The sequence below is a fragment of the Rhinichthys klamathensis genome, unplaced genomic scaffold, assembly GCF_029890125.1.
Source record: "Rhinichthys klamathensis goyatoka isolate OS25496 unplaced genomic scaffold, OSU_Roscu_1.1 h1tg000418l_1, whole genome shotgun sequence".
Classification (NCBI taxonomy): domain Eukaryota; kingdom Metazoa; phylum Chordata; class Actinopteri; order Cypriniformes; family Leuciscidae; genus Rhinichthys; species Rhinichthys klamathensis.
Window position 1 is genome coordinate 89,660 of NW_026606916.1, and position 15,654 is coordinate 105,313.

Consider the following 15,654-nt stretch of genomic DNA (forward strand, 5'->3'; position numbering starts at 1 on the left):
AAACTCTTGAAACTTTGCACACATCTCAGAACCCGCGGCCATCAGGGCCGGGCTGAAGCTGGTACCCGGGCGTGGCAGGGGGGCTCGACAGCGCCCCCTGGAACGTGGTTTGAACACTTGGTCCATAAATCAAACACGCTTGCATGTAATAATATGAAACTCAGTACACATATAGATCTCATCGGTTCATATATACTTCATGCTCTTACTTTTTACCCCAGCCCAACAGGAAGTCGGCTATTAAGGGTTGTTTGGAAAACACATGCAATGGAATGTGAAATACTCCTCCTAGAGAATTCAAACACACGGCACGAAACTCGGTCAGCATGAAGTCAAGACACTGAGGATGAAAAATTGCCAGGGGATTTTTGATATCTCGAACGGTTTGGCCGTGGCGAGTAAACGAAATTATGGCGAGAAACGTGAAACAGGAAGTGTGTTATAACTACTGCATACATTAACTAATCTTGATGAAACTTCAGCAGTGTGTTCGTTGTAAGAGCCCGATCACATGGATGTGACTATTGTGAGTCAAAGTTATAGCGCCACCAACTGGCAGCAGGAAGTGTGTCACTTTCAAAATGCTTTTAAATCACCCTCTTATTTTTACCCGATTTGCTTCAAACTTCATGTGCATAATGTAGACACACGCCAGATGTAGACCTGTGAAAGGATTATTGATATCTTAGATACTGTTGCCATGGCAATGCATCAAACATTAATATTCCTTTTTTTAAGCTTTTTCATGCTTTTTTATGCTTTCGGGCACTTTTGGGGTTCTTAACGTGCTCGAAAACTCTTGAAACTTTGCACACGGGACAAAACCCGCGGACATCAGGGCCAGGCTGAAGCTGGTACCCGGGCGTGGCAGGGGGGCTCGACAGCGCCCCCTTGAACGGGTCAGACAATTTGGTCCATATATCCAACACGCTTTACCCTATTTGCTTCAAACTTGATGTGTATAATGTAGACACAAGCCAGATGTAGACCTGTGAAAGGATTGTTGATATCTTAGATGCTGTTGCCGTGACAACGCATCAAACTTTAATATTCTTTTTGGATACTTTTGAGATTCTTAGCGCACTTTTGGGGCCCTTAACATGCTCAAAAACTCTTGAAACTTTGCACACGGGTCAGAAACCGCGGCCATCAGGGCCGGGCTGAAGCTGGTACCCGGGCGTGGCAGGGGGGCTCGACAGCGCCCCCTGGAACGGGGTCCGAAAACTTGGTCCATAAATCAAACAGGCTTTACCCGATTTGCTTCAAACTTGATGTGTATAATGTAGACACACGCCAGATGTAGACCTGTGAAAGGATTGTTGATATCTTAGATGCTGTTGCCGTGACAACGCATCAAACTTTAATATTCTTTTTGGATACTTTTGAGACTCTCAGCGCACTTTTGGGGCCCTTAACATGCTCAAAAACTCTTGAAACTTTGCACACGGGTCAGAACCCGCGGCCATCAGGGCCGGGCTGAAGCTGGTACCCGGGCGTGGCAGGGGGGCTCGACAGCGCCCCCTGGAACAGGGTCCGAAAACTTGGTCCATAAATCAAACACGCTTGAATGTAATAATATGAAGCTCGGTACACATATAGATCTCATCGATTCATATATCCTTTGTACTTTTACTTTTTACCCCAGCCCAACAGGAAGTCGGCTATTATGGTTTGTTTGGAAGCGTATGCCCCTGGAATTCGATATACTCCTCCTAGAGAATTCAACCAATCGCCACGAAACTCGGTCAGCATGAAGTCAAGACATTGAGGATGAAAAGTTGCCAGGGGATTTTTGATATCTCGAACGGTTTGGCCGTGGCCAGGAAACGAATTTATGGCGAATAAAGGAAACAGGAAGTGTGTTATAACTTCTGCATACATTAACTGATCTTGATGAAACTTCAGCAGTGTGTTCGCTGTAAGAGTCCGATCACATGGATGTGACTATTGTGAGTCAAAGTTATAGCGCCACCAACTGGCAGCAGGAAGTGTGTCACTTCCTAAAGGCTTTGAAATCACCCTCTTATTTTTACCCAATTTGCTTCAAACTTTATGTGTATAATGTAGACACACGGCAGATGTAGACCTGAGAAAGGATTATTGATATCTTAGATACTGTTGCCGTGGCAACGCATCAAACTTTATTATTCTTTGTTGATGCTTTTGAGACTCTTAACATACTTGAAATTGCATGAAACCCGACAGACACATCACATTTATTAGACAGTAGACATGTGCAGAGTTTCAGAAACGGGCGTGGTGAGGGGCTCAGTAGCGCCACCTTTTGTCAAAAGTGGGGGGATTGATTTTATCTACAGTAATAAAAATCGGTATGTGTATTGTTCTCCTCCAGCCAGACAACTTTCTAATTTACACTCAATAGCTCCAACCAACAGGAAGTCAGATATTTTGGTTTGAAAATTGTCATTTTATGTCTCTCTCTCTCTGAGCCTACGTCTATGTGTGTGTGTGTGTGTGTCTGTGAGTGTGGGGAGGGGGAGGGGGGCTAGATTAACCATTTGACTGCTGTGTGGTTTGGCCTGCATTAAAAAAGAAAAAAAAATGTCTTACGCCTTGTATTTTTTAAATAAGTTGTATTAATAAGTAAAGGCATATAACCAGTTGAATTGTAGTGCATTGAAAATAGTTTTATATAATTAGTTTATTAATTAAATTAACTTGGTCAGAAAATTTGGTCCATAAATCAAACACACTTGCATGTAATATTATGAAACTCTGTACACATATAGATCTCATCGGGCCAAACAACTTTAAGCCAGCCCAACAGGAAGTGGGCTATTTTGGTCTTAATGTGGATGTTTTGCAAAACCAGGCTCTACATTTTTACCCACTCCTCTTAAGTGGTTTATTTTATTCCCACCAAACTTTTTCAACATGATGAAAATACATTAAAGAAGCATAATTGTGAATATCTATTGAATATCTCTAATTGTTTTGCTATGGCGAGGGATTAAAGTCATGTAAAAAAAAATAAACACTAAAAGCCTCATATCTTCTAAAAATTTAATTATACACCATTTATTTCTAGATAAAATTATACAAATATCAGAACTAAACCCATTTTATTCTTGTTTTCAATTTAAGAATAATGTACAAGTTTAAAAACAGCCAGGATGCACTATTCAGTTAAAAAATAAATATATCAAATAATACATAGGGCTATACTGCCCTCTTGTGTTCAAAATCAGGTAGGCCTGTTGTATTTAAATATAGGTAGCTGCTATGTGACTCTGAGAATTTTTTCTCACCGGTTATTTGACATGTAACACCGGGGGCTTTTATATCGCTAAGTTAAAAGTGAAAGTATAGTAAGGACATTTATAGTGGTGGCGCTCACAGTGCGCTCGAATGAATTTCTATGGAAGTAGAAATGAAAAAACGTTCGCTCTGTTTTGCTCGCTCGTCGCCATGGACGCGCACCGTAATGAATGCCACTGCAGCCGCATACTTTTTAGTGTCACTTTAAAATTAGTGCAATATCGGGGGCCAATTGCTTGAATTGTGAGTTCAATAGTCTATTATTTTTCACGGAAAACACAACAACAAAAGAGTACAATGATAGATTCGCTTAAATAGGCGCTTTTACATAAAATAGCCTATTCCGTCATCATCTTTTCAGTCAGCTCTTCACTCTCGTGATTAATGAAATTTGACTCCTGTTGCTGATATTTGCTGCAACTTTCGTTCTGCTCACAATTTAGTAAGCAAACACGCTTCAAATGTGTTTTTATTTTATTTTTGTGTGTATATATGTGTGTATATATATATATATAGCTTATGTTTCAAATATGAGTTAATTAACAATCGTTTGAAAGAATGATACTTTTAAACATATCACTAAGCCGTCATTAGGTGTCGCCAGGCGACCGTCTTAATGAGCGAGTCATTGATTCATTTGTTCGAACGATTCGTTCGAACGGCTGAGTCATTCATGAATGAGACAGATTATGGATTGGTCATTGAATCTTTGAGTCAACCGATTCGTTCAAAATGCTGAATCATTCAGTAATGAGAAAACACGTTGCTGTGAGATGCTCGATGGTTCTGCTGTGATCTTTGTTTAACTAGTTTCACTGCTGAAACAGAAAAAAGTCAATATTGCATATAAAATGTAAGTGATTTGACTTGTGTGTGTGTCTGTGTGTGTGTGTGTGTGTGTGTGTGTGTGTGTGTGTGTGTGTGTGTGTGTGTGTGTGTGTGTGTGTGTGTGTGTGTGTGTGTGTGTGTGTATGATTGTGTCTGTTACTTTTTGGATATATATCTTTTTATATAAAAAAAAAATGGGCATACAACCCATATATTTTAAATGTATTGTTTGCTTTAAATTACATTAAGATTTGTATGTTTGGTAATTGAACCTGAATGAATTTTAAATGAATGTGCTATATTTCAGAGTTTTCCTTAAAATTTGACCTAACACTAACTTTATTCTCATCTGAATGATAGATTATTTATTTCTGTATAAAATAAAAAAGAGATTTTGGTTGGGTGACAGTTGTAGTTTACAGTTTGACAAAAGCACAATGTTGTGTTTTATTGCGATTGTTCACAAATATAAGTAAACACTTATGAGATAGATGTTTATGGATTGATTGGTCATTGAATCTTTGAGTCAACCGATTCGTTCAAAATGCTGAATCATTCAGTAATGAGAACGCGTTGCTGTGAGATGCGCGATGGTTCTGCTGTGATCTTTGTTTAACTATTTTCGCTGCTGAAACAGAAAAAAAGTCAATATTGCATCTAAAATGTAAGTGATTTGACTTGTGTGTGTGTGTGTGATTGTGTCTGTGATTGTGTCTGTTACATTGATAAGAGTTTAACCCTTGTTAAACTTTAGACCTTGTCTTTTTGGATATATATCTTTTTATATTAAAAAATAGTCATACAACCCATATATTTTAAATGTATTGTTTGCTTTAAATTACATTAAGATTGTATGTTTGGTAATCGAACCTAAATGAATTTTACATGAATGTGCTATATTTCAGATCATATATTTGTTTTCCTTAAAATTTGAACTAACACTAACTTTATTCTCATCTGAATGATAGATTATTTATTTCTGTATAAAATAAAAACACCTTTGATTTTTCTTTTTTAATCAATGTAGAATGTGTAACTGAAAAAATAAACAGATTAGGGCTCTGTTTGATGACAAGAAATGAAAACCAATGCGATATGATGAATGTCCAAAAGATGGCTCCCACAGACTGTTTTTAAATAGGATTGTTTGATATTTTTTGCTTTTAAACTGTGTGTGTGTGTGTGTGTGTGTGTGTGTGTAAGAGATTTTGGTTGGGTGACAGTTGTAGTTTACAGTTTGACAAGAGTTTATAGTTTGACAAAAGCACAATGTTGTGTTTTATTGCGAGTGTACACAAATATAAGTAAACACTTTGCAGTTTGAATAATGTCCTGTATGAACAAAAGGACGGAGTATGTCTTTATGTCTACATTGTTCAATTACGCCACACACACACACACACACACAAACACTATTTTTCTAATCAGATCAGGCAAGTAATATTCTGTCTTGTCTCTTAAAAAAACAATATATATATATTTATGTATATATATATATTAGTGCTGGGCAACGATTAAAAAATTTAATCGCGATTAATCGCATGATTTTCTTGCGATTAATCGCGATTAATCGCATTGTTACGCGCAAAATTGAATAATGAATTCTAGTAGTGTATTGCGCACTTTTGATTTAAATGTACTGCTACAAAAGTGCAATAACATGTGGTTTGCAAAAACTTTAAACAAATAAGGTGCTTTTATACCAGCAGTATTCCCTTTACACAGTATCAATAAAATATTTCTTGTAAATCTCAACTTAAACATTAATGTAATCAAATCAAATATTTAAACAAAGCTATTTGCCACTGCCAGGGCATTACCTTTTATCTAGCTTGTTAAAACGAGTCCAGTTTTCTTTTTTTTCTTTTTTTCTGAACAGGTATCTTGTATCAGGGAGCAGCAGAAACAGTCTATGTAGTCAAAGGGTCATGATCACTAGATATAAGTCGACCAACGTTACTTCTCTGATAGCAGCTTAGGTTTGGTCATGGCATGCCATGGTTTCCCACGTAAGATTACATTAAACAGAGGTAAAGCCCAATTTATACTTCTGCATCGAACTCACGCCGTAGCTGTGTAGCGCGCGTACCCTGACGTGCATCTCTCCAAAAATGTAACGTCAATTCTACACGTACCGCAAGCGCTGTGATTGCTAGAACCGCTCCCCGGGTTTCACACTCTCCCTCATGTGTAATTGCGCGTCAACGCGGACAACGACGCAGATATATAAATGAAAACCAACGCGTTGTCTATAGCGTAGAGGCTCCGGCGTAAGTCCGACGCAGAAGTATAAATCAGCCTAGAGTGAGGTGAAGTGGTCGAGCACAGGTGCAGCGACAAGCGGGTGCGTTCCTGTGAAACTGTTGCAGTCATGCTCGCCTCACGCACGCGCCCGCGCGTTGCCGAAGTTGAATTGTCTAACTTTTTTGTACACGACGCGCAGCACAAATCATTGGAAGAGAGACTGATCCTCGGCTCGCTGTTTGTGAGTTTCCAGAATCTAAATAGTTATCAGGACATCAACAGGAGGGAATTCACATGGCAGAGCATCCCCGCTAAACTAAACGCAGGCCTATCAGGTAAAGTTATGTATAATTTTAATTTAAGTTAAAAAGGCTACAGCTGCGTAGCGCACAGAAGCCGGTGCCATGGTTACTATCCATAGAGCGCCTGTCATTCACTCGTGGAGCGCTGTCTCCCTTTCTGTTCACCTGAGAGAACCTGCCAAAGCCTCTCCACTGCTTGTTTGGGTAGGTTATTTGCTGGCTGACCAACATCCCACCCCTCCTGTGATCATGGTTTGACTGTAGGCCTATGTGTATTCAGAGGCAGTGAGCAACGGACTTTCAAAAAAAAAAAAAAAAAAAAAACCTCTGCGTTAACGCGCGATAAAAAAATTGTCGGCATTAATTAATAAATGCGTTAACGCGATAATAACGCGTTAACTTGCCCAGCACTAATATATATATATATATATATATATGTGTGTGTGTGTGTGTATATATATATATAAATATAGCTGCGAGCAGCGTGAAAGGGCCAAAGCCGGCGGCACCGCCACCCCGGTTATAGCGCCACCAACTGGCAGCAGGAAGTCTGTCACTTTCAAAAAGCTTTGAAATCACCTGATTGCTTCAAACTTCACTACTATGATGTAAACACACGGCAGATGTAGACCTGGATGTAGACCTGACCTTTCAGAAGGCTGCTCTCGCATACTTTGTGGTTGACATGTGCCCTCAATGCACACTTTTGCAGAGCCCACACTGATACAAGCTCTACAGCACACTTCTTTTCGACAGTCAAAGCAGGGTTACGTTTTTGCACGTCGTGCACAATAACCCTAAAGGCACCAGGGTGGCGGTGCCACCGGCTTTATATATATATATATATATATATATATATATATATATATATATATATAAATAAATATAGCTGCGAGCAGCGATGAAGGGCCAAAGCCGGTGGTGCCGCCACCCCGGTGCCTTTAGGTAACTAAAGGCGCCGGGGTTGCGGTGCCACCGGCTTGGGCCCGTAATCGCTGCTCGCAGCTATATTTATTATTATTTTACTACCTTTTGGGCACTTTTGGGGGCCTTAACGTGCTCGAAAACTCTTGAAACTTTGCACACATCTCAGAACCCGCGGCCATCAGGGCCGGGCTGAAGCTGGTACCCGGGCGTGGCAGGGGGGCTCGACAGCGCCCCCTGGAACGGGGTTTGAACACTTGGTCCATAAATCAAACACGCTTGCATGTAATAATATGAAACTCGGTACACATGTAGATCTCATCGGTTCATATATACTTCATGCTCTTACTTTTTACCCCAGCCCAACAGGAAGTCGGCTATTAAGGGTTGTTTGGAAAACACATGCAATGGAATGTGAAATACTCCTCCTAGAGAATTCAAACACACGGCACGAAACTCGGTCAGCATGAAGTCAAGACACTGAGGATGAAAAATTGCCAGGGGATTTTTGATATCTCGAACGGTTTGGCCGTGGCGAGTAAACGAAATTATGGCGAGAAACGTGAAACAGGAAGTGTGTTATAACTACTGCATACATTAACTAATCTTGATGAAACTTCAGCAGTGTGTTCGTTGTAAGAGCCCGATCACATGGATGTGACTATTGTGAGTCAAAGTTATAGCGCCACCAACTGGCAGCAGGAAGTGTGTCACTTTCAAAATGCTTTTAAATCACCCTCTTATTTTTACCCGATTTGCTTCAAACTTCATGTGCATAATGTAGACACACGCCAGATGTAGACCTGTGAAAGGATTATTGATATCTTAGATACTGTTGCCATGGCAATGCATCAAACATTAATATTCCTTTTTTTAAGCTTTTTCATGCTTTTTTATGCTTTCGGGCACTTTTGGGGTTCTTAACGTGCTCGAAAACTCTTGAAACTTTGCACACGGGACAAAACCCGCGGCCATCAGGGCCAGGCTGAAGCTGGTACCCGGGCGTGGCAGGGGGGCTCGACAGCGCCCCCTTGAACGGGTCAGACAATTTGGTCCATATATCCAACACGCTTTACCCTATTTGCTTCAAACTTGATGTGTATAATGTAGACACAAGCCAGATGTAGACCTGTGAAAGGATTGTTGATATCTTAGATGCTGTTGCCGTGACAACGCATCAAACTTTAATATTCTTTTTGGATACTTTTGAGATTCTTAGCGCACTTTTGGGGCCCTTAACATGCTCAAAAACTCTTGAAACTTTGCACACGGGTCAGAACCCGCGGCCATCAGGGCCGGGCTGAAGATGGTACCCGGGCGTGGCAGGGGGGCTCGACAGCGCCCCCTGGAACGGGGTCCGAAAACTTGGTCCATAAATCAAACACGCTTGCATGTAATAATATGAAACTCGGTACACATAGATCTCATCGGTTCATATATACTTCATGCTCTTACTTTTTACCCCAGCCCAACAGGAAGTCGGCTATTTAGGGTTGTTTGTAAAACGCATGCAATGGAATTTAAAGTACTTCTCCTAGAGAATTCAAAGAAATGCCACGAAACTCGGTCAGCATGAAGTCAAGACATTGAGGATGAAAAATTGCCAGGGGATTTTTGATATCTCGAACGGTTTGGCCGTGGCGAGGAAACGAATTTATGGCGAGAAACGTGAAACAGGAAGTGTGTTATAACTTCAGCATACATTAACTGATCTTAATGAAACTTCAGCAGTGTGTTCGCTGTAAGAGCCCGATCACATGGATGTGACTATTATGAGTCAAAGTTATAGCGCCACCAACTGGCAGCAGGAAGTGTGTCAATTTCAAAATGCTTTGAAATCACCTTCTTATTTTTACCCGATTTGCTTCAAACTTCATCTGTATAATGTAAACACACGCCAGATGTAGACCTGTGAAAGGATTGTTGATATCTTAGATGCTGTTGCCGTGACAACGCATCAAACTTTAATATTCTTTTTGGATACTTTTGAGACTCTCAGCGCACTTTTGGGGCCCTTAACATGCTCAAAAACTCTTGAAACTTTGCACACGGGTCAGAACCCGCGGCCATCAGGGCCGGGCTGAAGCTGGTACCTGGGCGTGGCAGGGGGGCTCGACAGCGCCCCCTGGAATGGGGTCCGAAAACTTGGTCCATAAATCAAACACGCTTGAATGTAATAATATGAAACTCGGTACACATATAGATCTCATCGATTCATATATCCTTTGTACTTTTACTTTTTACCCCAGCCCAACAGGAAGTCGGCTATTATGGTTTGTTTGGAAGCGTATGCCCCTGGAATTCGATATACTCCTCCTAGAGAATTCAACCAATCGCCACGAAACTCGGTCAGCATGAAGTCAAGACATTGAGGATGAAAAGTTGCCAGGGGATTTTTGATATCTCGAACGGTTTGGCCGTGGCGAGGAAACGAATTTATGGCGAATAAAGGAAACAGGAAGTGTGTTATAACTTCTGCATACATTAACTGATCTTGATGAAACTTCAGCAGTGTGTTCGCTGTAAGAGTCCGATCACATGGATGTGACTATTGTGAGTCAAAGTTATAGCGCCACCAACTGGCAGCAGGAAGTGTGTCACTTCCTAAAGGCTTTGAAATCACCCTCTTATTTTTACCCAATTTGCTTCAAACTTTATGTGTATAATGTAGACACACGGCAGATGTAGACCTGAGAAAGGATTATTGATATCTTAGATACTGTTGCCGTGGCAACGCATCAAACTTTATTATTCTTTGTTGATGCTTTTGAGACTCTTAACATACTTGAAATTGCATGAAACCCGACAGACACATCACATTTATTAGACAGTAGACATGTGCAGAGTTTCAGAAACGGGCGTGGTGAGGGGCTCAGTAGCGCCACCTTTTGTCAAAAGTGGGGGGATTGATTTTATCTACAGTAATAAAAATCGGTATGTGTATTGTTCTCCTCCAGCTAGACAACTTTCTAATTTACACTCAATAGCTCCAACCAACAGGAAGTCAGATATTTTGGTTTGAAAATTGTCATTTTATGTCTCTCTCTCTCTGAGCCTACGTCTATGTGTGTGTGTGTGTGTCTGTGAGTGTGGGGAGGGGGAGGGGGGCTAGATTAACCATTTGACTGCTGTGTGGTTTGGCCTGCATTAAAAAAGAAAAAAAAATGTCTTACGCCTTGTATTTTTTACATAAGTTGTATTAATAAGTAAAGGCATATAACCAGTTGAATTGTAGTGCATTGAAAATAGTTTTATATAATTAGTTTATTAATTAAATTAACTTGGTCAGAAAATTTGGTCCATAAATCAAACACACTTGCATGTAATATTATGAAACTCTGTACACATATAGATCTCATCGGGCCAAACAACTTTAAGCCAGCCCAACAGGAAGTGGGCTATTTTGGTCTTAATGTGGATGTTTTGCAAAACCAGGCTCTACATTTTTACCCACTCCTCTTAAGTGGTTTATTTTATTCCCACCAAACTTTTTCAACATGATGAAAATACATTAAAGAAGCATAATTGTGAATATCTATTGAATATCTCTAATTGTTTTGCTATGGCGAGGGATTAAAGTCATGTAAAAAAAAAATAAACACTAAAAGCCTCATATCTTCTAAAAATTTAATTATACACCATTTATTTCTAGATAAAATTATACAAATATCAGAACTAAACCCATTTTATTCTTGTTTTCAATTTAAGAATAATGTACAAGTTTAAAAACAGCCAGGATGCACTATTCAGTTAAAAAATAAATATATCAAATACATAGGGCTATACTGCCCTCTTGTGTTCAAAATCAGGTAGGCCTGTTGTATTTAAATATAGGTAGCTGCTATGTGACTCCGAGAATTTTTTCTCACCGGTTATTTGACGTGTAACACCGGGGGCTTTTATATCGCTAAGTTAAAAGTGAAAGTAAAGTAAGGACATTTATAGTGGTGGCGCTCACAGTGCGCTCGAATGAATTTCTATGGAAGTAGAAATGAAAAAACGTTCGCTCTGTTTTGCTCGCTCGTCGCCATGGACGCGCACCGTAATGAATGCCACTGCAGCCGCATACTTTTTAGTGTCACTTTAAAATTAGTGCAATATCGGGGGCCAATTGCTTGAATTGTGAGTTCAATAGTCTATTATTTTTCACGGAAAACACAACAACAAAAGAGTACAATGATAGATTCGCTTAAATAGGCGCTTTTACATAAAATAGCCTATTCCGTCATCATCTTTTCAGTCAGCTCTTCACTCTCGTGATTAATGAAATTTGACTCCTGTTGCTGATATTTGCTGCAACTTTCGTTCTGCTCACAATTTAGTAAGCAAACACGCTTCAAATGTGTTTTTATTTTATTTTTGTGTGTATATATGTGTGTATATATATATATATATAGCTTATGTTTCAAATATGAGTTAATTAACAATCGTTTGAAAGAATGATACTTTTAAACATATCACTAAGCCGTCATTAGGTGTCGCCAGGCGACCGTCTTAATGAGCGAGTCATTGATTCATTTGTTCGAACGATTCGTTCGAACGGCTGAGTCATTCATGAATGAGACAGATTATGGATTGGTCATTGAATCTTTGAGTCAACCGATTCGTTCAAAATGCTGAATCATTCAGTAATGAGAAAACACGTTGCTGTGAGATGCTCGATGGTTCTGCTGTGATCTTTGTTTAACTAGTTTCACTGCTGAAACAGAAAAAAGTCAATATTGCATATAAAATGTAAGTGATTTGACTTGTGTGTGTGTCTGTGTGTGTGTGTGTGTGTGTGTGTGTGTGTGTGTGTGTGTATGATTGTGTCTGTTACTTTTTGGATATATATCTTTTTATATAAAAAAAAATAGGCATACAACCCATATATTTTAAATGTATTGTTTGCTTTAAATTACATTAAGATTTGTATGTTTGGTAATTGAACCTGAATGAATTTTAAATGAATGTGCTATATTTCAGAGTTTTCCTTAAAATTTGACCTAACACTAACTTTATTCTCATCTGAATGATAGATTATTTATTTCTGTATAAAATAAAAAAGAGATTTTGGTTGGGTGACAGTTGTAGTTTACAGTTTGACAAAAGCACAATGTTGTGTTTTATTGCGATTGTTCACAAATATAAGTAAACACTTATGAGATAGATGTTTATGGATTGATTGGTCATTGAATCTTTGAGTCAACCGATTCGTTCAAAATGCTGAATCATTCAGTAATGAGAACGCGTTGCTGTGAGATGCGCGATGGTTCTGCTGTGATCTTTGTTTAACTATTTTCGCTGCTGAAACAGAAAAAAAGTCAATATTGCATCTAAAATGTAAGTGATTTGACTTGTGTGTGTGTGTGTGATTGTGTGTGTGATTGTGTCTGTTACAGTGATAAGAGTTTAACCCTTGTTAAACTTTAGACCTTGTCTTTTTGGATATATATCTTTTTATATTAAAAAATAGTCATACAACCCATATATTTTAAATGTATTGTTTGCTTTAAATTACATTAAGATTGTATGTTTGGTAATCGAACCTAAATGAATTTTACATGAATGTGCTATATTTCAGATCATATATTTGTTTTCCTTAAAATTTGAACTAACACTAACTTTATTCTCATCTGAATGATAGATTATTTATTTCTGTATAAAATAAAAACACCTTTGATTTTTCTTTTTTAATCAATGTAGAATGTGTAACTGAAAAAATAAACAGATTAGGGCTCTGTTTGATGACAAGAAATGAAAACCAATGCGATATGATGAATGTCCAAAAGATGGCTCCCACAGACTGTTTTTAAATAGGATTGTTTGATATTTTTTGCTTTTAAACTGTGTGTGTGTGTGTGTGTGTGTGTGTGTGTGTAAGAGATTTTGGTTGGGTGACAGTTGTAGTTTACAGTTTGACAAGAGTTTATAGTTTGACAAAAGCACAATGTTGTGTTTTATTGCGAGTGTACACAAATATAAGTAAACACTTTGCAGTTTGAATAATGTCCTGTATGAACAAAAGGACGGAGTATGTCTTTATGTCTACATTGTTCAATTACGCCACACACACACACACACACACACAAACACTATTTTTCTAATCAGATCAGGCAAGTAATATTCTGTCTTGTCTCTTAAAAAAACAATATATATATATTTATGTATATATATATATATATATATATATATGTGTGTGTGTGTGTGTATATATATATATAAATATAGCTGCGAGCAGCGTGAAAGGGCCAAAGCCGGCGGCACCGCCACCCTGGTTATAGCGCCACCAACTGGCAGCAGGAAGTCTGTCACTTTCAAAAAGCTTTGAAATCACCTGATTGCTTCAAACTTCACTACTATGATGTAAACACACGGCAGATGTAGACCTGGATGTAGACCTGACCTTTCAGAAGGTTGCTCTCGCATACTTTGTGGTTGACATGTGCCCTCAATGCACACTTTTGCAGAGCCCACACTGATACAAGCTCTACAGCACACTTCTTTTCGACAGTCAAAGCAGGGTTACGTTTTTGCACGTCGTGCACAATAACCCTAAAGGCACCAGGGTGGCGGTGCCACCGGCTTTATATATATATATAAATAAATATAGCTGCGAGCAGCGATGAAGGGCCAAAGCCGGTGGTACCGCCACCCCGGTGCCTTTAGGTAACTAAAGGCACCGGGGTTGCGGTGCCACCGGCTTGGGCCCGTAATCGCTGCTCGCAGCTATATTTATTATTATTATTAAAAACATAACTCAAATTACCTCTGTTTTTCAGTTGTCTATTCAGGTTTCAAGTCAGTGTAGCATAACTTGAGAACTTAAAAAACTTAAAAAAGTTATAAAAGTTTCAAAATTCACATTTGAGGTATGATTATGTTGTAAATCAAAATATAAAACGTCTCTTCAAGGAATGTTAATAATCACAGAGCCTTTTTTACTCATTAATAGTTTGTGTGACTATAAAATGCTAATATGTTCCTGGTTCTAGGAACAATTCAGTTGGTTCACTGACTCTCGTGTTCTTTTCTTACAGCCAGTGTAAAGTCTCGTCCCTGGGCAGTGGCTATGTCACGGCACACTTCTGCTGTCTTGCGGAGGATGGCCATCTGAGTGATTTCTCGATGCGTGATGGAGCCATCCTGAAAAAGAGGTTTGAATGCTGCCGCCTGGGGGGGTTGAAACAGGGTCCCACAGAGAAGAAATACAGCCACCACAACCAGTGAAACCATGGCTGTCCTGTCCACAATAAATGGTGCTGTGGGACAATTCAGTCTTCTCTCACCATGCAGTGAAGAAAATCTTGATGAAATTTCACTAAACATTACAAGATAGATTAGCTTAAATATGGAAATTTCTAAGCTTGGAAATTTCCTCATAAAATACAACATATTATTAAATTAGAGAAAAATTGTGAATTAAAAAGTAAAAATGGAGAATTACCTTTTCGCAGATTTTGTGTGTACTGTAACTTATGCACAGCATCTGTCAGTGTATTTATACACCTTTACGTGAATAATGTCAGCGTCACACATACAATGTGACACACGTAAGGGATTGCAAATGAGATTTACTTCCTTGTTAACAACCATTGTTGATTGTGCCTTTTTGAAATCCAATCTTACCTTGCCTCTGTTACCTTGACAATTATTAATGGCCTATAACAATGCTAAGGACAGGTTACAAAATAAAACCTGATTTTATTTATTAAATTTAATCATTTAAATTATTAAACGTGAACATTTAGTTTTAAATGAATCTGCCTGATTCATTGCTCTGATTGGAATGCTTTAAACTTTCCCAGAACTTTAAAGATCACAATCATACACATAATTTAAGAACATCATGATTCACAACAGATTCCACAGATTCCAATTGAAATGTTTCCTGTGAAATTTAATTTCCATGAGCAATGGTAAATGTGACCAGACCTTAAAGGAGTAGTTCACTTATAAATGAAAATTAGCCCATGATTTACTCCCCTCAAGCCATCCTAGGTGTATATGACTTTCTTCTTTCAGAAGAATACAATCGGAGTTATATTAACAAATATCCTGGCACTTCCGAGTTTTATAATGGCAGTGGATTGCAACC

General features: G+C 38.8%; 1 protein-coding gene across 1 annotated transcript in view; it reads right to left on the minus strand.

The window, feature by feature from the left end:
• Positions 1-14,969, minus strand: part of vwa10.2 (von Willebrand factor A domain containing 10, tandem duplicate 2) — a 35,251-nt gene extending 20,282 nt beyond the window's left edge. Inside the window, exon 1 of the mRNA XM_056235278.1 lies at positions 14,595-14,969. Coding sequence (XP_056091253.1) covers positions 14,595-14,951 — 357 coding nt within the window. The 5' untranslated portion in view covers positions 14,952-14,969. The remainder of the gene's footprint in view (positions 1-14,594) is intronic.
• Positions 14,970-15,654: the final 685 nt, after the last annotated feature.